This window comes from Chiloscyllium plagiosum, unplaced genomic scaffold (assembly GCF_037043375.1).
Source record: "Chiloscyllium plagiosum isolate Xiang-an unplaced genomic scaffold, Cpla_swu_hap1 HiC_scaffold_6, whole genome shotgun sequence".
In the NCBI taxonomy this organism is placed as follows: domain Eukaryota; kingdom Metazoa; phylum Chordata; class Chondrichthyes; order Orectolobiformes; family Hemiscylliidae; genus Chiloscyllium; species Chiloscyllium plagiosum.
The window spans coordinates 89,638,893-89,660,385 of NW_028270144.1; the positions used below are offsets into that span (position 1 = coordinate 89,638,893).

Genomic DNA, 21,493 nt, shown 5'->3' on the forward strand with positions numbered 1-21,493 from the left:
GGTTCCCTCTCATCAACTCTACTAGTAACATCCTTGAAAAATTTCAGTACATTTGTCAGGCAGGATTTCCCTTTCTTAAATCCATGCTGATTCTGTCCAATCCTGTCACTGCTATCTCAATGCTCTGCTATTAAGTATTTTATATTGGATTACTGCATTTTCTCCACTACCAATGACAGGCTAACCAGTCTTCAATTCCCTGTTTTCTCTCTACTTCCTTTCCCCCTCCCCCCAAAGTATTGGCGTTACATTAGCTACTCTCCAATCCATTAGAATATTCCAGAGTCTAGCATCTCGAAAGATGACGGTCAGTAGATTTCGTTTTAGGGCCACATCTTTAAGTACTCTGGGATAGAGATTAGTCCCTGTGCATTTGATTGGTCTTTCATCCCATCAATTTCCTCAACACTGCTTTCCAAATAATACTAATATCCTTCAGCTCCTCTATCATGAGAACTTGTGTTCCACAATCTTATTCTCCCATTCTGTCCTACTCCCTCACCTCCCACTCCAGAATGCCATGTAGCCGATCCACAATATCCTTGACCCGAGCACCCAGGGGGCAATATACCAGCCTGGAATTTCATTTGTGGCACAGAAATGACTAGCTGTTGCTATGAGGTTTGAATCACCTATTACTTCGCACATTTACTCACTCTACCATGCAGTACAGCCAAGTGATGTGTCATGAATTTGGCTGTTGTTATTTTCCTCAGATACCATTCCTCCCAAAGTCAAAGTGGTGTATTTGTTTTGCAGGGAACTAGCCAAAGGTGACTCCTGCACTACCTGCTTAGTCCTCTTGCTCTGCCTGATGGATCATCTACAGTTTCTCCGCCTGGTTACTGTTTAGTTATCACTATACAAAACTTGTGTTTCTGATCAATTGATGATAACAGATAGCTTATTTGTGATGTCTCCAACAACCAAATATTTTTCAATATTCATTGTCTTGTATTGGGCAACATATTGGGTCACTTCAGTGAGATAACAGATTGCCAGCTGCCTCTGAACTGTGCCCCAACACAGTCAACTTTTTCATGGTAGGAAGATGGGACAAGTAAACACTCAAGATCCTGAGGGATTTTGACAAAGTGGATGCAAAAAGGAGGTTTCCTCTTATGGGAGTAGAGGTCATGGTTTAAAAATAACCAAGAACTGAAAGACAGCTAATCCCTCCCATTTTCTATAAGTCGTCGTCTCTAAACCAGTGATTGAAAGATTGAACAATTCATGTGTCAACCACTCTGTGCATTCAGAAAAGAACTGAGGAGATTGAAGATCAGAGGAGCTTGGAAGTAGTGAAAGAGACACTCATTGATTCCTGTGGGTTGGTGCTCTTGAATTGTGTTTCTTCATTATTTTTCCTCCACCGATAATATCCAGATACGCTTGTTTGTTTACATCTGCAGGTGGTTGGGGGGTTTAAGAGGATGGTTCAAGATGATACTTCATATTTGTATTTATCTATGATTATAATTGACTGGTCATAAGTAGTAATTAATGCTTGGGGGAGGTGATGGCCTATTGATATTATCAATTGACTGTTAATCCAGAGACCCAGGTAATATTCTGGGGATCTGGATTTGAATGCTGCCACAGTATATGGTGGAATTTGAAATCAATAGCCATTTGGAATGAAGAGTCCAACGATGACCATGAATCCATTGCTGCTTGTTGAAAAAATCTATTTGGTTGACTAATGCCCGTTAGGGAAGGTAACTGCTATCCTTACCTGGTCTGGCCTACATGTGGCTTCAGACCCACAGCAATGTGACTTTCTGGGCAATTAGAAATGAGTAATAAATGTTAGTCTAGCCATTTTGGAAAGGCAAATCCGGGCAGGGCTTATACAGTTAACGGTAAAGGTCCTGGGGTGTGTTGCCAAACAAAGAGACCTTGGTGTGAAAGTTCATGGTTCCTTGAAAGTGGAGTTACAGGTAAATAGAATAGTGAAGGTGGCATTTGTTATACTTGCCTTTATTGGCTAGTGGATTAAGAATAGGAGTTGGGAGGTCACGTTGTGGCTGTACAGGACATTGGTTACAACACTATTAGAATATTGTGCGCAACTCTGATCTCCCTGCAAGAGGAAGGGTGTTGTGAATCTTGAAAGGGTTCAGAAAAGATTTACTAGGATGTTGCCAGAGTTGACGGGTTTGAGCTATAGGGAGAGGCTGAATAGACTGGGGATGTTTTCCCTGGCGCATTGGAGGCTGTGGGGTGAAAAGAGAAAAAGAAAGAAAGAAAGAGAAAAAAAAGAAAAAGGAGAAAAAAAAGAAAGAGAGAAAAAAGAGAAAGAGAAAAAAAAAGGAGAAAAAGAAAAAAAAAGAGAGAAAGGGAGAGAAAGAAAGAAACCAAAACTAGAGGGCATAGGTTTAACATGAGAGGGGAAAGATTTCAAAGGGACTTAAGGGGCAACAAATGCTGGCTAGCCAATGATGCCCACATCCCGCAGATGAGTAAAAGTGATTAAAATGATGATTTTTGAGATCTCATTCATATTGAGTAACATTCAAATTTTCAAAATCTCTCTCTCCAATCATATTTGTCTGGTCATTTCCATTCTCGTTCTCACTTGAACATTTCATTCACCTTGCATTATAACACACTCTGAATAGTTATATTCACCATCTCCCTTGTCAACTACAGAATAGTGGTTTTGGTATTCACTGCAGTGCCTCCTTGTTGGAATGTACTGAGTCCATACCCTCAGGATTTTAGTGCTAAAAATCACCTTAGGTTCCATTGCAGCTTCCCTTTCAGGCTTTGGTTCCATTTAAAAAAATTTAGAACATTTCTTGCTCACCAAAAATCTTGCATTACAGTAATACAGGTTAAGATTGATAAATGAGTTATCACTGATTTGGAGATAGGATTTTTGAACTAGGGGTATGGAAGTTTTGTCATTAACTAGACAAGTTTTTCTGGAGCAAGAGAAAAAGAACAGCACATTCGTTAAATACAAATCATGATCGATCAAGCTGGATTTCAGACAGGGAGCTAAAGTGTCCAGTAGTAATCCAGCTGGGATCATAAAATGAGGATCAGCTGTTTCCCCACAAGTATTAATCCACTTGATATACCTCCTTCTCAAATAGGATCTGCTGGTCGCTAGATCTGCTTTCTAGTTTGACCATAACACACTGGAGAAAAGATGTTCTTTCAAACATCACAGATACTGCTCCCTGAATTTTCATTCACTTTAAACAAGATCTAAAAAGAGATGTTGGTGTCGCCAATAGCAACACACTATAGTTCTTGTGCATTCCTGTTATTTCCCAACAGATTTGCTCTATTACCACATGTGCACCATTTGTAGACCCTATAGAACAAGCCTAGCAGCATGATCATAGATTTCTGTTTTTCAATTCTTACTCAATGAATTCTATTTCTGCCCTCAAGGACATCCCTTCTTTCAGGGAACACATATGTGGCAAAACTGGCTGTCTACCCAAACCAGTTGGTAAGCATGTGTTGTTAATTTCTTTGTACAAAATGATAAGAATTAATAAGAAAACAAATTGTAATGAAATATGGTTTGTTAAATTTTAAATTACCTAGAGCTAATGTAATTTTCTTTGCAAAAATGAATTTCAAGTAATTATTCCAAAAAGAAATGCATGTTTTTGTTTCAGTTTTGTGACGATGCTCTCACTTTAATGAAGTTATTTTGTCCTTGGTTTTTTTCAAGAGAGGTCATAAAGGCAGAGGTGTCGAAGGGTCTTCTTTAACAATGGAAGCGGAATGGCCAGTTTTCTAGTTCAGGATTTTTCTAGTTTATTTTAGCTATAGCAGTCTCAAGATGTGAGTGTCCAGGGGAGTTGCCAACTTCAGATAGAAATCTCTCTTGATCCCATTCCCTCCTGCCACTAAGAATATGCGTTTGAATTTACCTTTTTGTTAAGGGATGTGTTTAAGGGATGTTACTACACTGCAGTCGTTAATTATAAACGTTACTGTAGTGGGTTGGTTAAATTTTCCAATAGTTATTCTAAATTCCATTTTTTTTTGTTCGTGTTTCTACTGTGGCATTTAAATAAATTCTGTTTTGCTTAAAGCAGAGTGGTTTGACCAGTTGCATCACACCTGGAACACACACATCTGCTTTTAAAATAAGACAAAGGTTGGGTCTTGGCTTCCTTAAAATATTTCGAGGGGATCTGGCCTGGTCCATAACCGTTTGATTTGACTAAGTCAGGTCTTATCACTTTGGCAAATCAATGCCCTAACAAGCTGAAGACCAAATAAATGCTAGATTTTGACATCCCAGTAATCATATTCTGACAACGATGTACAATGGAAGCAAAGTAATTTCTGCCTAATACGGCAAGCAGGTTCACCAGAACCAACTTTTTCGGCCAACGTGTTCAACCAATTAGCAAAATAAAACTGAGTTAACTCACTGGATTTCGCAAGTAAACAGGGAGACACTATCTCCACAAGGGGAAATATTTGCTCAACATCTACTTTGTCAACCCATTTTAGTATCTCTGATACCTCAATTAGACCTCTTGATTTTTTTGAGTATAAGTCTAAACTGCTCAATCACTCCTGGAATTCCTCTGGAATCAATCTGGTGATTTTCTTTTAACTGCTTCCTCAAGTAAGGGGACCAAAACTATACACAGTATTCCAGATGCAGTCTCACAAATGTAGTGTACAGTTGCAACAACGCTTCCCCTCTTTCATACTCAAATCCTGCAATTTCATTCTTAACAACAGTGGGGGTCTACCTACAGCACACGGACTGCAGCAGTCAAAAAAAGTAGTTCCCTATCTTCAAGGGCAAATCGGGATGGGGCAATATCCACATCCAATGATAGAAAAATAAATTACTTGCTTCAACTGCATATCAGCCTTCTATGATTCATGCACAAGGACACCTTGACCCCTCTGCACTGAAGCACTTTGAAGTTTCTCTCCATTTACATTATCAGTTGTCTTATTATTCTTCTGACCAAAGTGATAATCACAACTATTAAACTCCAGATGTCATATTCTGGCCCATTCACCGAACATATCCATTTGTAAAGTCCTTATTGCTTCACTGCAATTTATTTTCCCATCTATTCTAGCCTTGTCTGCGAACTTGGCTAGACTACCTTCTAACTCTGCATCCAAGTCATTAATACGGTTTGTAAATAGTTGGTTTCCTGGAGGTCCGAACCCTGGGGCACCCCCAATTACAGCTTGCTAACCAGAAAGAGACCCATTTATCTGGACTCTCTGCAGTCAGGCAGCATCTGAGAAGCAGGATAATCAACTTTTTAGGCAAAAGCTCTTAATCAGGAATGATGATGAAGGGCTTTTGCCAGAAACATCCATTCTCCTGCTCCTCGGATGCTGCCTGACCTGGTGCGCTTTTCCAATGCCACAATAATCTTGACTCTAATCTCCAGCATCTGCATTCCTCACTTTCGCCTTTCTGTTGGTTAGCCAATCCTCTATCCAAGCTAATATATTACCCCTATCTTCATATGATCTTGCCTTGTGTATTAACTTTGGGCACAGCATTTCAACAAATAACAGCACAATAACTAAGGACAGTAGCAGACAGTTCAGTACCCAAAGCCTGCTTTGTCATTCAATATGGCCACCACTGGTTTCATCTCAGCCTCAACACCACCTTTGGCTTGTTACCAATTTTTAAAAAAAATCTATTTCCTCTTAAATTTAGTATCCCACAGTCCACTGCACTCAATGATACTCAATTCAACAGATTTATTACCATTTGAGAGAAGTAAATCCTCACCTGCCATCCCTTAGACTAAAACTATGGCCTCTCACTCTAGATTGCACAACCAGATGAAAAATCACTCTACGTCTACTTAGTCTATTCCCTTTAGCATCTTAGATACCTCATTTAGATCTCCTCTTATTCTTGTGAACGCGAGCAAACATAGGCCCAAACTGCTCAAACCTCTCATTAGACAACCCTTTCATCTCTGGAATTAATATAGTGAATCTCTCTCTGAACTATCTTCAATGCAATTACATCCTTCCTCAAGTACAAGAATCAAAACTACACAGTACTCCAGATACAGTCTCACTGATGCCTTGTATAATTGCAGCATGACACTCCTACACAGTACTCAAATCATCTCGCTATGAGGGATAACATAGTTGCTTTCCTTACCACCTACATGCTTCCATTAAGTGACTAGTGTATGAGGATACCACTAGAACCTGTCCAGCGGCCTAGAAACTTTGGATTATTATAACCAATGAATCCACTATCTGGGCTATCTTTAAGACCCGAGGATATCAGCAATCAGGTCCTGGCGATTTGTCTGCCTTCATACCAATAGTTTGGTCAGTACTTTTCCCCCCCATGATGACGACAATTAAGTTCCTCCTTTTCTACTCTGCATTCTGTCACCATTTGAATGGTACTAATGTCCTCCATCATGAAAACGGAGGTAAATATTGATTGAACTTTTGCCGTATGTGTTCTCTACTATTAACCATTCCTCTACCACACGCCTCAAAACTCTGCTCCTCTCAAGGACAACTATTTGAGCTACTCTCTTCCCTTTTATAGAAGCTTTTGTGATCAGTTTTCATATTCTGCATTAATTTTCTTGAAAGTTTAAAACTTAAAAGTTTCCCAATCTTCCAATTTGCCAGTGACCTTTGTAATATGGCATGCCTGAGCTTTTGTCTTTATATTATCTTGAAACTCTTTGCTCAACTACAGATTGTAAGAGAGAGAAATCATCTTTCTTATTCTCTGGAATATATGTTTTAGTTGTGAAGAATTGAATATCCTCTTAAACATCTGCCACTACTTATCAACTGTCCTATTTTTTTATAGCCTTCCTTCCAGTCCACTAAAGCAAAATTTATCCTCATGCTGACATAAATACTTTCATCTCCAGAACACTAGTGTGGACGCCAGTTTTTCACCTTCAGACTGAATTTGAAATTTTAGCTAGAGTAGTTTTGGAGCACAAAAGGCTGAGGGGGACCTGAAAGAGATTTATAAGATTATGAGAGGCTTGTAGGGTGGATAGGAAGTAGCTGTTCCCCTTAGTCAAAAAGGTTAATTATGGGGGGCATAATTTTAAAAGGTGAAAGGCAAATAGTTTAGAGAGGATTCAAGGAAAAAAACATTTTCACACAGACAGTGGTGGGAATCTGAAAGGGTAGTAGAGATGAAAAACTTAGACCTTGATAAAATAACATTCATGACTATGGGCAGAGTGTCAGAAAGTGAGATCAGTGCAAAATTGATGGCATTTGCTGTAGGATTCTAAATCCAGAATAGACTGCTTCCTGATTCACTCCCCAAATTGTACACACAATCAAACACAAAATCAAAATCAAAATCAATCTCTAACACATAGAACAAACTCGCCAGTCTATAAAAACCTTAAAACCACCCATGATCATTACCGTATCTATCTTACGAGCCCACTATTTTCTGTTGAGACTGTGTCCCACTCTGGAATTACTGTTGGGGACCAATAGATTACTTCCACCAGGGATTTCTTTCCCTTGCATTTTTCTATTTCTACCCCGACTAATGCTATGTTTTGATCTCCATTGTCTAGATCATTTCTTACTACAGTACTGATCTTTTTCTTTACCTCAAAGCTACACTACCTTCTTTTCCTTCTTGCCTGTCCTTCCAAAACAGGAATACCCTTGGATATTCAGTTCTCAAGCTTGATTTCCCTGCAATCATATCTCAGTAATTCCCACCAAATCATATCCATTTATCTTTGTGCTGTTAGCTTATTAATTTTATTCTGAATGCATTAATGCTATTGACCCTATGCCATTGCGGCTTAGTCATCTTAAAGATTACAAATGCCTTCTCAAAGACCAGACATACAGCATTTGTAGGACCCTGTTTACTCACTTCGCATATTACATAAAGTTAGAGAGAGTAATGGAGGTGTACACCACAGAAACAGACCCATCCCTCCAACTCATCCATACCGACCAGATATCCAAACCTAATCTAGTCCCATTTTCCAATAGGTGGCCCATATCCATCTAAACCCTTCCGATTCATATATCCATCAAGATGCCTTTCAATGGTACACTGCAGTGTTGGTAACTGTTTAAAAACATCTCAGGCTGATCCAGGAGACCTCCCTCTGGCTGCACGTGTGACATGAATTGTCACCCACATTCCATTGGTAGTAGTTTTCTCATTCATAAGTTAACAGTGAAATTTGAATTCCATCAACACATTTGAACACAAGTTAAAGATGAGACTTCAATGCAATTGTGAACGAGTGTTGCATTGACAATGAACCTATCTTTTGGAGATTTCTAGTGCTCAAAATTTTAAACAAAAACACTTGTTTCAAGAACAGCACATTTTGCTGATGTTCTAAGCAAATTCAACCAACACAATCACAAAAGAATGGTTTTGAAGGTTGCAACACATTATAGCCCGAGTGGTATTCCAGCATGAGAAACTTAGACTGGACCTTCACCACCCAAGGATTTACTCAATGGTTTGCACCACTTCCGAGTTATGTCAAAACCTTTTGCTTGCAAGCATGTAACCCTGCACTTAAAACAACTTATTTCCATAAATAAAGTATTGGCATAGACTTGAGTGTCTAATAAATGTGATTCAATACAGCCTAAAATAAATGTCTGGAAAATAAACTTCCAGTTATATATTTTTTTTAAATTGAATTTGAATTTTCCTGACAGTTTTGCAATATACCTGAACTGCTATCTGTCTCAGGACACAAAATAACAACTAAGTATGGCTTACTACCAGGCATACATTTGTTCTATACAATCATGGAAGAGAAGGTAAAAGCAGTACGGAAGAAATAGTTGTCCAGCACCTTCTGAAATGTGCCTTTGCATGTAGGTTTAAAAAGCAGCCTGGCTTTTATTAAGCAACATTCTGAGTGGTTCCTTTTTCTACAGTACATTTCTAGTGACATGGAGATAACCATCAACTGCAGCTGGAGGGCGCTCTTTGGTCTGTCAAAAGCTGCTGGTCTCCATTTGTGATGAGCTGTTAATCATTCAACATTGCAGATCGACATTCCAAGATCCAAACCTTCATGCTGACAGACATGCGAAAACTTGAGGCAGCTGTTGCAAAGTCTCAAGTGGGAATTGCCACTGATTAAGGCCCACCAGAATGGTACGCTGCAGTGCTGGTAACTGTTTAAAAACACCTCAGGCTGAACCATGAGACTGCCCGCTGGCTGCATGTTTGACAAGAAATGAATATTGTAAATACAGATATACATATACATTTGAAGAGTGTCACATTCTGAAAGAACAGGATTTTTTTTTGTATTCCTTAATGACAACTTCGAATCATCAGGAAATAAACTTTATTTGTACTTTTATAAAAGTATGTTTCTGAAAATAAAGTAACGGTAGAGGAAAAGAAATATTAGACAAGACAAAGTATGGCATTATACCAAACAAAAAAAAAATTTGGAAAGACAAGACAAAATTGCTCTCAGTATCTATAGATGGGTTAGGGTTATCTTGAGATGGTAATGTTCACTGTAATTCAAATTTTAATATTAACAAGCACTTTTGTGTCACTATAGTTGTAACCTAAATAGACACCACACCATGAAGCCGTGAAAACTCATCTTTTACAGGATGTAGCAATGGAGCACATGTAGACAGAAAGGCGTTGCTAAATCACAAACAATTTTCTCTTCCAGTAAGCCTGGTGATAAAACTTCAGAGATCACAACACATTAGATTTCAACACCCTGAGTGAACTGAGATTTACACTCCCTCATAATGCAAGTTTAAATCAGACTACTAAATAGTCAGAAGTCTTGCTGTCATGTATTCAGATGCTATTTCAGAGTTGTCCAATATATTGTCAAATGTGGATGACAAAATGTGGAGTTTGTATTACATTATTGTTACATATTGCATTGTCGTTAGTATATCAAAATACAACAAACATGGCACGCATGTCAACTTTCACCACCTTTGCTAGTAAAATAAGATGAAAAGCAATAGCTGTACGCTTTTGAGCGGCACAAGATTCACAAAATTACATGTTCTGATCTTTGGAAAAGACAGTTGTGTGTGAAAAATGGTACATTTGTATCACAGCAGGTCAGTAATTTCAAGTGGACAACACTTTTTCATTTTACCAAAAAAAAATCAACTGAACAATAAAATAATCAAGTCTTTATTTTCTGATGAGATTACAGCACTTTTTTTTAATAAATGTTTGAAGTCTGCAGAATTGTTAGACATTTGCACTTAACTTACACCAGTTTTTACATGCCAAAAATGGCAACAAAATCTGCAAGAAAGAAAACAGGACAACTGCTTCATAATAAATTTGGGCAACGTCTCTTGATCACTTGCTATAAGAACTGGCCATGTGCAAACTGGTGGTCAAGAACAGCAAAACTGGTTAACTGGCTGCAAAGTACTTTTGGATAGCCAGGGGAGACAATAAGGCAAAGTAAAAACTAATATTTTCTTTTTTTTTTAATCCTATGAAATACACAAGAAAGCATTTGTACTTTGATAGTCAGTATCGCACCTTCAGCCTCCTTCTTCTAATTACAATGGCCTGAATTCTTAATTATTTTAATTTCTCTTATGTCCAAATATACCATCCCAAATCTTTTTCCCTTTTTCCGATGTTGAAACCAAGGAATGTCAATATTAGAATCATAGAGATGTATAGCACGGAAACAGACCCTTCGGTCCAATGCATCCATACCGACCAGATATCCTAAACTATCTGGTTCCATTTGCCATGACTTGGCCCATATCCCTCTAAACCCTGCCAATCATTACACCCATCCAAATGCCTTTTAAATGGTGTTATTATACCAGCCTCCACCACTTCCTCTGGCAGCTCATTCCATACATGCTCGACCCTCTGTGAAAATGTTGCCCCTTAGGTCTCTTTTATATCTTTCCCCTCTCACTCTAAACCTATGTCCTCTAGTTCTAGATGCCCCAACCCCAGGGAAAAAAATCTTGTCTATTATGATTATAAAATCATGCCCCGCATGATTTTATAAAACTTCTATAAGGTTACCCCTCAGCCTCCGGCGCTCCAAGGAAAGACAGCCCCAGCCTGTTCCACCTCTCCCTATAGCTCAAATCCTCCAACCCTGGCAAGTTTCACAACATCCTTCCAATAGGAGAGAGACCAGAACTGTACACAATATTCCAAAAGTGGCCAAACCTATGTCCTGTACAGCTGCAACATAACCTCCCAACTTCTATACTCAATGCTCTGTTCAATAAAGGAAAGCAAAGCAAACGCCTTCTTCACTACCCTATTCACTTGCGATTCTATTTTCAACAATGAACCTGTAGTCTCAGTTCAGTAACATGCCCCAGGACCTTACCATTAAGGTGTGTAACTCCTGCTCTGATTTGCCTTTCCAAAATGCAGCACCTCACATTTACGGAAATTAAATCCCGTCTGCCACCTCAGCTCATTGGCCCATCTGATCAAGATCTCGTTGGACTGAGGTAACCTTCTTTGCTGTCCACTACACCTCCAATTTTGGTGTCACCTGCAAACTTATTAAGTATACCTCCTAAATCCACATCCAAATCTTTTATAAAAATGACGAAAAGCAGTGGACCCAGCATCAATCCTTGTGGCACACCATTGTCCACAGACCTCCAGTCTGAGAAGCAACCATCCACCACAACCCATCATTACACCCACTCTGTCTTCTACCTTCAAGCCAGTTCAGTATCCAAATGGCTAGACTCCCCGTATTCAATGAGGTCTAGCCTTGCTTATCAGTCGCCCATGAGGAACCTTATCGAACGCCTTACTGAAAGTCAAAAGGATCATGTCTACTGCTCTGCCCTCAGCAATCCTCTTTGACTTCTTCAAAAAACTCAATTAAGTTCATGAGAAATGACTTGCCACGCACAAAGCCATGCTGACTGTCTCTAATCAGTCCTCGCCTTTCCAATTACATGCACATCCTGTCCCTCAGGATTCCCTCCAACAATTTGCCCACCACCAACGTCAGGCTCACTGGTCCATAGTTCACGGACTTGTCCTTACCACCTTTCTTAAATAGTGGCACCACGTTAGCCAAACTCCAGTCTTCCGGCACCTCAACTGTGATTATCAATACAAATATCTCAGCAAGGGGACTAGCAATCACTTCTCTAGCTTCCCACAGAGTTCTAGGGTACACCTGATCAGGTCCTGGGGATTTATCCACCTTTATGCATTCCAAGACATCCAGCACCACCTCCTCTGTATTATGCACATTTTCCAGGATGTCACCATTTATTTCCCTACATTCTGTATCTTCCATGTCCTTCTACACAGTAAACATTGATGTAAAATACTCGTTTAGTATCTCCCCCATCTCCCGCCTTGCTAATCTTTGAGGAGTCCTATTCTCTCCCTAATTACTCTTTTGCCCTTAATGTATTTGTAAAAGCTCTTTGGATTCTCCTTAATTCTATATGCCAAAGCTATCTCATGTCCCCTTCTTGCCCTCCTGATTTCCTTCTTAAATATACTTCTACTGCCTTTATACTCTAAGGATTCACTCGATCTATCCTGTCTATACCTGACATATGCTTCCTTCTTTTTCTTAACCAAATCCTCAATTTCTTTAGTCATCCAACATTTAAGGATAGTGGAATCAAGGGTTATGGGGATAAGGCAGGAACAGGATACTGATTGAGGATGATCAGTCATGATCATAATGAATGGCGGTGCTGGCTCAAAGGGCAGAATGGCCTACTCCTGCACCTATTGTCTACTGTCTATTGCCTTTCACCCGAGCAGGAATATAATGTCTCTGGACTCTCGTGATCTCATTTTTGAAGGCTTCCCATTTTCTAGCGTCCCTTCACCTGCGAACATCTGTCCCCAATCAGCTTTTGAAAGTTCTTGCCTAATACCGTCAAGATTAGCCTTCCTCCAATTTAGAACTTCAACTTTTAGATCTGGTCTACCCTCTTCCAGCATTATTTTAAAACGAATAGAATTATGGTTGCTGGCCCCAAAGTGCAGGTCAAGTTTTGCACCCACTCTAGTAGGTACACCCACATACTGAATCAGAAAATGTTCTTGTACACACTTAAAAAAATTCCTCTCCATCTAACCCTTAACACTATGGTAGTCCCCGTCTATGTTTGGAAAATTAAGATCCCCTACCATAACCACCCTATTATTCTTAGGGATAACTGAAATCTCCTTAGAAATTTGTTTCTCAATTTCCCGCTGACTATTAAGGGGTCTATAATACAATCCCAATAGGGAATCATTCCTTTCTTAGTTCTCTGTTCCACCCAAATAACGTCCATGGATGTATTCCCAGGAATATCCTCCCTAAATATAGCAGTAATGCTATCCCTTTATCAAAAACACCAAACCCTTCTCTCTTGCTCCCCTTTCTATCCTTCCTATAGTATTTGTATCCTGGAACATTAAGCTGCCAGATCTGTCCATCACAGAGCCAGGTTTCTGTAATTGCTAGGATATCCCACTCTCATGTTCCGAACCATGCCCCGAGTTCATCTGCCTTCCCGGTTAGGCCGCTTGCATTGAAATAAATGCAGTTTAATTCATCAGTCCTACCTTGTTCTCTGTTTTGTTCCTGCCTGCCCTGACTGTTTGACTCGGTCCTTTTCCCTCTGTACCAATCTCAGATAGATGTCTTTCCTTACTAACTCCCTGGGCTCCCCCCCCCACTCCCCACCTTACTAGTTTAAATCCTCCTAAGCAGCTCTAGCAAATCTCCCTGCCAGTATATTAGTTTCCTTCCACTTCAGATGCAATCCGACCTTCTTGTACAGGTCACTTGTACCCCAGAAGAGATTCCAATGATCCAAAAATGTGAAGCCTTCTTCCCTATACCTGCTCCTCAGCCGCGCATTCATCTGCTCTATCCTCCTATTCCTACCCTCACTAGCTTGTAGCACTGGGAGTAATCCAAATATTACTATCTTCGAGGACCTCCATTTAAAATTCCTGCCTAACTTTCTATATTCTCCCTTCAGAATCTCATCCTTTTCCCTTGTTATGTTGTTAGTTCCAATGTGTACAATGACCTCCTGCTTGTCTGTCTTTCTCCCCTTGGAGAACATTCAGCACCCTCAGAATCATCCTTGATCCTGGCAACACACCATTCTGAATTTTCACTGCTGGCCGCACAAATGTTCATCCGTGCCTCTGACTAGACAGTCCCTTCTCACAATTGATCGCTTGGAACCCCACGTCCCCCTCATTACATTAGAGCCAGTCTCAATGACAGAAACTTGGCTGTTCAGCTACATTCCCCTGACAGTCCATCACCCCCTACATTTTCCAAAACAGCATACTTGTTTGAAATGGGGACAGGCACAGAATACGCCTGCACAACCTGCCTACCCCTCCTCAGGTTCCTGGGGTTAACCCATCTACCTGACTGTATCTGCAGCTTTTCTCCCTTCTTACAACGACCATCCATCACACCTCCAGCTCTTGTAAACTCCTCATTGTCTCTAACTGCCGCTCCAACCGAGCCATGTGATCTGATTGGATTCGCAACCAAAGACACTTTCTGCAGACTTAATCATCAGTAACATGGCTTAAATTCATCCTTCCTCAAAGTCAGAAACAAACCATCTGAGGTTCTTGCTTCAAGTTTGGAAAATCTAAGTTTGGCATTATCTAATCCTTTTTCTTTGCTTTGTCTGACTTATATGCTTTGATCCTTCAACTTAACATAAAAAGAGGACCCATTCAATTTTCACTGCAGAGTAAGCCTGGTGTTGATTCTGCTCATTGAAGACATCTTTTTTCTTACTAGGCAGTCAGACTGCATATTTGAAGTTTGATGCTATAGACGATCATCACCTGTAGGGAGACTTCAACATCGGTGTTAGAAGTGTCCTCCATACTTTGACAGGGTGTTACTCTGACTTGGACCAAGCTGCATCTGTAAAAGTAAAGTTTATCTTGGTTTTAAATTGTAAATTCACTTAAATTTCTTACTTCGTAACTCTTGCAGATGAAGTAAAACCATTGATTTACCAGCAACAAAAATTGAAAGAATCAAGACATGCTAAAGCATTTACAAGACTCCAATCTACACATGCATGCTTGTTATAATGGACTATGAACAATATTATATCATGTATTTATCTTTGAAATATGGAACAATATGGAAATCATGCGATGACTTACCAGATTTCTCAGCCGTTGCAGACGAGATGTTGTCGTCATTACGTTCTGGTCTGTAGAGATAATTATGAGACCTTTAGGTTTTCAAGAGCTTTATAGTGGCCAAGTGCAAGTGTTTTCAACTGCATTTTGATGATTTGTTGCAGTCATTATTCTTTCCAAATACCTGATAGATGCTCAGAAGCTTAAAAACAAGGTCAATTTGTCGAAACGACTCCAGGGTTGACAGCAACCTTGATCCAAATATGAAATTATAAATCAAATGCTATATTTATAGTAAAGGATGCCCTTGGAATCAAGGCAGTATTTGACTCAGCAAGTCTTCAGGAAGGCTGAGTAAAATTGACATTAATGGGAAACCAGAAGTAAAATTTCCATCGGTTAAGCAAAGCAAGATGTTCATGATTGTTGAGAGTCTCAGGACATCATTGCATAAGGCCCTGAGGACAGTGTAGCAGACCCAAATCATCTTCAGTCGCTTATCTGCCCTCCATTCTAAAATTAGAAATCAGGATTTTTGCTGGTGATTACAATGCTCAGTTCCATTCACAATTCCTTTGATAATGATGTTTTCTGTGCCCTCACTCAGCAAGATGTGGCATCAATGAAGTTTGAGTTGGTAAGTAGCAAACAACATTCATAGTTCGCAGGTGCCACTCAATGATCATCTCCAAGAGGACAGGGTCTAATAATTTCATTGAAATTCCATTGCAATCCCCCACGAACAATATCCTTGAGGAGCTCACCACTGATCAGGAACTGAATTGAATCAGCCTTTTAAATACTATAGCTAGGTAAGTGCCTCACCGAAACCTTTCCACTAGTAATAAGGCAGAAGTCATGGGTATAATGGAATACTTTCCCCTTTCTAGGATGAGTGCCACTCTCCCAACCTCTTACCAAACTAAGAGTACCTATATAACACACACATCACCTGTGGAGAGAAATCACAGTTAACATCCTGGTCCAGTGGCCCCCAAGGGTTTTGTTTATCTTTCTGATTGCCAGCATTTGCAGTTCTTCTGGTTTTTAATCGATATTACACAAACTGGAATGGTTCAAGAAGGTAGCACACGATCATCTGTGAGGAAAATTGGGATAAGCTATAATGTTGCCATGGCAGTAATGCTTCATCCCATGAATTAATTAACAAAAGCATTACAGCTCATGGTGACGTTTTAAAGAATAAGTGATTTTCAAACCCCATCCCTACCATTAAATGATCAACTTTGAATAAATGTGGTTTATTGGATTATCTTACAGAAGTCAGTTCCCTTAAAAATATGAAGCTCTATCTTGCAAAGCTCATTTATATGAAGACATACACAAAACATAACTAATAACAGCTACTGTATTGGAATAAACACAATCTTCCTTTTCAAACTAAACAAGGGTTAAATTGCAAATAATAATTCAAAAAGTGTCAGAAACGTATTATTTCAATGGCTGCAGTAACTCCAATATAAACAATAATCAGTTTATTTTAAAAAAAGGTTTTATAATCGATAGGTCTCTTGATTAATACTTATGGCTTATATTTTTAAGTTTAAAGTTAGCCTGGAGCAGTTTTGTAGAAGAATAAGATGGAATAAGATGATGCTACTTTCTGGGTCTGTAGATTGTAAGCAGCAAAAATGGCCCTTAGTAGAGTGATATTCTTTTGTCAGATGTGGAGGTTTAGGGTGTGGATACATGTTACTGAGAATTATAATTGCAATAAATGCCATTGGTTGCGAATCCTATCAGATCAAATGGATCAGCTGGAGCGACAGTTAGAGGCAATGAGGAATTAACAAGAGAAAGGGGGTGGATGGATGGCAGTTATAGGAAGGGAGAAAAGTCGCAGATACAGACACAGATAGGTTAACTCCAGGAAAGGTAAGAGAGGTAGGCAGGTAGTGTGGCTCTCTGCGACTATCCCCATTTCAAACAAGTATGCTGTTTTGGGAAGTGTAGGGAGTGATTGATTTTCAGGGGAATGAACAATCCCTGAGAATGGTGGGGGGTGGGGAGGTTTGACACCTAGGGAGATAGTGAGGAAAAAGAGATGTATCTGAGACTGGTACAGTTGAGAACAAAGGTGAGTCAAACAGTCAGGGCAGGTAGGAACAGAGCAGAGAACAAGGTAGAACTGATAAATTAAACTGTATTTATTTCATTGCAAGAGGCCTAATAGGGAAGACAGATGAACTCAGGGCATGGTTAGGAACAGGAGACTGCGATATCATAGCAATTACAGAAACATGGCTCAGGGACAGACAGGATTGGCAATTTAATGTTCCAGGATACAAATACTATAGGAAGGATAGAAAGGGGGTAAGAGAGAAGGGGTGTGGCATTTTTGATGAGGGATAGCTGTACTTAGGGAGGATATTCCTGGGAATACATCCAGGGATGTTATTTGGATGGAACTGAGAAATAAGAAAGGGATGAACACCTTATTTGGATTGTATTGTAGATACCCTAATAGTCAGTGGAAAAATGGAAACAAATCCATAAAGAGATTTCAGTTATCCCTAAAGATAATAGGGTGGTTATGGTAGGGGATTTTAACTTTCCAAACATAGACTGGGACTGCCAATGTGCTAAGGGTTTAGATGGAGAGGAATTTGTTAAGTGTGCATATGAAAATGTTTTGATTCCATATGTCGTTGTGCATACTAGAGAAGGTGCAAAGCTTGACCTGCTCCGGGGAAATAAGGTAGGGCAGGTGACTGAGGTGTCAGTGGGGGAGCACTTTGGGGCCAGCAACCATAATTCTATTAGTTTCAAAATAGTGATGAAAAAGGATAGACCAGATCTAAAAGATGAAGTTCGAAATTGAAAGAAAGCTAATTTTGATGGTATTAGGCAAGAAGTTTCAAAATCTGATTGTGGGCAGATGTTCACAGGTGAAGGGACGGCTGGAAAATGGATAGCCTTCAGAAATGAGATAAGTCCAGAGAGAGTATATTCCTGTCAGGGTGAAAGGAAAGGCTGGTAGATGTAGGGAATGCTGGATGACTAGAGAAATTGAGGTTTTGGTTAAGAAAACGAAGGAAGCACATGTCAGGTATCAATAGCAAAGATAGAGTCCATAAGACCATTAGACATTGGAGGGAAAGTAAGGCCATTTGGCCCATTGAGTCCAGTCCACCATTTAATCATGGCTGATGGGCATTTCAAATCCACTTACCTGCACTCTCCACGTAGCCCTTAAATCCTTGCGAGATTAAGGATTCATCTCTGCCCAATCCTGAGAATAGAACAAAGGCAGTAGGAGTATTCTTGAGAGTGAAATCAGGAAGGCAAAAAAGGGGACATGAGACAGCTTGGGCAAATAGAATTAAGGAGAATCAAAAGAGTTTTTACAAATAGATTAAGGACAAAAGGGTAACACTAGAGAGAGAATAGGGCCCCTCAAAGATCAGCAAAGCAACCTGTGTGTGGAGCCGCAGAAGATGGGGAAAGATACTAGATGAGTATTTTGCATCAGTGTTTACTGTGGAAAAGGACATGGAAGATACAGAATGTGGGGAAATAGATGGTGACATCTTGAAAAATGTGCATATTACAGAGGAGGAAGTGCTCGATGTCTTGAAACACAGAAAATGTGGATAAATCCCTAGGACCTGATCAGGTGTACCCAAGAACTCGGTGGGAAGCTTGGGTAGTGATTGATGGGCCCCTTGCTGAGATATTTGTATCAGCGGTAGTCACAGGTGAGGTGCCTGAAGTTTGGAGATTGGCTAATTTGATGCCATTGTTTAAGAAAGGTAGTAAGGAAAAGCCAGGGAACTATGGACTGGTGAGCGTGACGTTGGTGGTGGGCAAGTTGGTGGAGGGAATCCTGAGGGTCAGGATTTACACGTATTTGAAAAGGTGATGACTAATGAGGGAGAGTCAGCATGGCTTTGTGCTTGAGAAACCATGTCTCACGAGTTTTTTGAAGTAACGAAAGCGTTGATCAAGGTTCCCCTAGGAAACTGGTTAGCAAGGTTAGATTTCATGGAATACAGGGAGAACTGGCCATTTCGATATAGAATTGGCTCGAAGGTAGAAGACAGAGGCTGGCAGTGGAGGGTTGTTTACCAGACTAGAGGTCTGTGACCAGTGGAGTGCCACAAGGATCACTGCTGGATCTACTACTTTTCGTCATTTATATAAATGATTTGGACGTAAACATAGAATGACATAGTTAGTAAGTTTGCTGCTGACACCAAAATTAGAGACGTAGTGGACAGCAAAGAACGTTACCTCAGATTACAACAGGATCTTGATCAGATGGGTCAATGAGCTGAGGAGTGGCAGATGGAGTTTGAATTGGAGAAAGCAGAGGTGCTGGATTTTGGGAAAGCAAATCTTAGCAGGATTTATACACTTAATGGTAAGGTCCTAGGGAGTGTTGCTGAACAAAGAGACCTTGGAGTGCAGGTTCATAGCTCCTTGAAAGAACAGTCGTAGGTAGATAGGATAGTGAAGGCGGCGTTTGGTATACTTTCCTTTATTGGTCAGAGTATTGAGTACACGACTTGGGAGGTCATATTATGGCTGTACAGGACATTGGTTAAGCCACTTTTGGAATATTGTGTACAATTCTGGTCTCCTTCCTATCAGAAAGATGTTGTGAAACTTGAAAGGGTTCAGAAAAGATTTAGAAGAATGTTGACAGGGTTGGAGGATTTGAGCTATAGGGAGAGGTTGAATAGGCTGGGACGGTTTTCCCTGCAGCATCGGACGCTAAGGGGTGACCTTATAGAGGTTTAGTAAATCATAAGGGGCATGGATAGGATAAATAGACAAAGTTTTTCCCCTGGGGTGTGAGAGTATAGAACTAGAAGGCATAGGTTTAGGGTGATGGGGAAAGATATAAGAGAGACCTGAGGGGCAACGTTTTCACGCAGAGGATGGTGCCTGTATAGAATGAGCTGCTAGAGGAAGTGGTGGAGGCTAGTACAAATGCAACATTTAAAAAGGTGTTTGGATGGGTATATGAATAGGAAGGCTTTGGAGGGATATGGGCCAAGTGTCGGCAAGTGGGACTAGATTAGGTTCGGATATCTGGTTGGCATGGACAATTTGGACTGAAGTGTCTGTTTCCATGCTGTACATCTCTATGACTCTATGACTAATTGGATCTGAGAATTGTACTTTTCAATCCAATCAATGAAATGTAGGGTTTAATTAAGAGTTGTATGTTCAACAAGTAGAAAATACCAACCAAGCTGGAAATTTGTAGTTGTGAAAGTTGAAGAAGAAGAAGAAAGGATTGCATTTATATCATGTCCTCAGGAATATTTCATAGAATGGAACAATGACTAATTCTGATAGTCACTATGATCACAAAAGCAAAAGGATCAGTCCATGCTTCCATAACATAAATAGAAATATCAGATAAAGATTCATTATTCCTATTTGGTTATGCATACAATGAAAGTTAATTGGTTAAGACAATTCAAAACTTCCACTGCTGCTGTTTGAGTAGTGTAATTGAATCTTTTAGGTTTACTTCAACAAGTTAACATCTTAAATCAAAAATGCCATCTTCAACAATGCACTGCTCCTTCAAATTGTAATAAAGCATTACCCTTAGCTTTCTGGTCAAACCTTGGAATGGGGCTCAAATCCAAAAAAAGCCAAAGCATTTCACAGAGTTTCTTGTCTATAAAAGGACTGACAAAAAATTGCTAAATTCCAAATCCTCCTTTGGGGTTGAAACTAGATCAAACAAAATAAGTTATTCAATAAATTACAAGAATGTGACCAATATATAAAAAAAATTGTGGTCTATCAGTAAGAACACTGGTCAGTTTTAATTTTAAAGAGCAGATTCACAGATTGATAAAATTGTCAACTTCCTGTTCTAAATGGAAGTAGCAGAAAATCATTGTTCAGAAGCCATGTCAGATTGTAAGATCTGCTTAAAGAATTCCAAATAAATGAAATTATGGGATGCAGGTGCATTGATCCTTGAAAGTGGAGTTGCAGGTAGACAGGATAGCGAAGTAGCGTTTGGTACATTTGCCTCCATTTGTCAATGCATTGTTTAAAGGAGTTAAGAGTCATTGGGTCACAGAGATTTACATTACGGAAACAGACTCTTCAGTCGTCATATTGTAGCTGTACAGGATACTGATGAGGCCAGTTTTGGAATACTGTGTGCAATTCTGGTCTCCTTGCTATAGGAAAGATGTTATTAAACGTGAAAGAGTTCAGAAACGATTTACAAGAATATTGCCAGGATTGGAGGATTTGAGATATAGGGAGAGGCTGAATGGGTTGGGGTTCTTTCCAACAGAGCATAGGAGGATGAGTGGTGACCTTATCGAGGTTTATAAAATCATAAGAGGCAGGGATAGGGCGAATAGCCAG

General features: G+C 39.8%; 1 protein-coding gene across 3 annotated transcripts in view; it reads right to left on the minus strand.

The window, feature by feature from the left end:
- Positions 1-21,493, minus strand: part of rnf6 (ring finger protein (C3H2C3 type) 6) — a 52,670-nt gene that overhangs the window by 20,682 nt on the left and 10,495 nt on the right. The window contains exons 1-3 of one of the 3 annotated variants that reach the window (XM_087988187.1): positions 18,318-18,358; positions 15,146-15,195; positions 14,816-14,897 (exon numbers count right to left, since the gene is read on the minus strand). The exons of 1 other annotated variant lie outside the window; for it this stretch is intronic. In XM_087988187.1, the coding sequence (XP_087844313.1) occupies positions 14,816-14,857 (42 nt within the window). In that variant the 5' untranslated portion in view covers positions 14,858-14,897; positions 15,146-15,195; positions 18,318-18,358. Of the gene's footprint in view, positions 1-14,815; positions 14,898-15,145; positions 15,196-18,317; positions 18,359-21,493 lie in introns of those variants that run through there. One more of the 3 variants, XM_043691983.2, reaches the window with a different exon arrangement.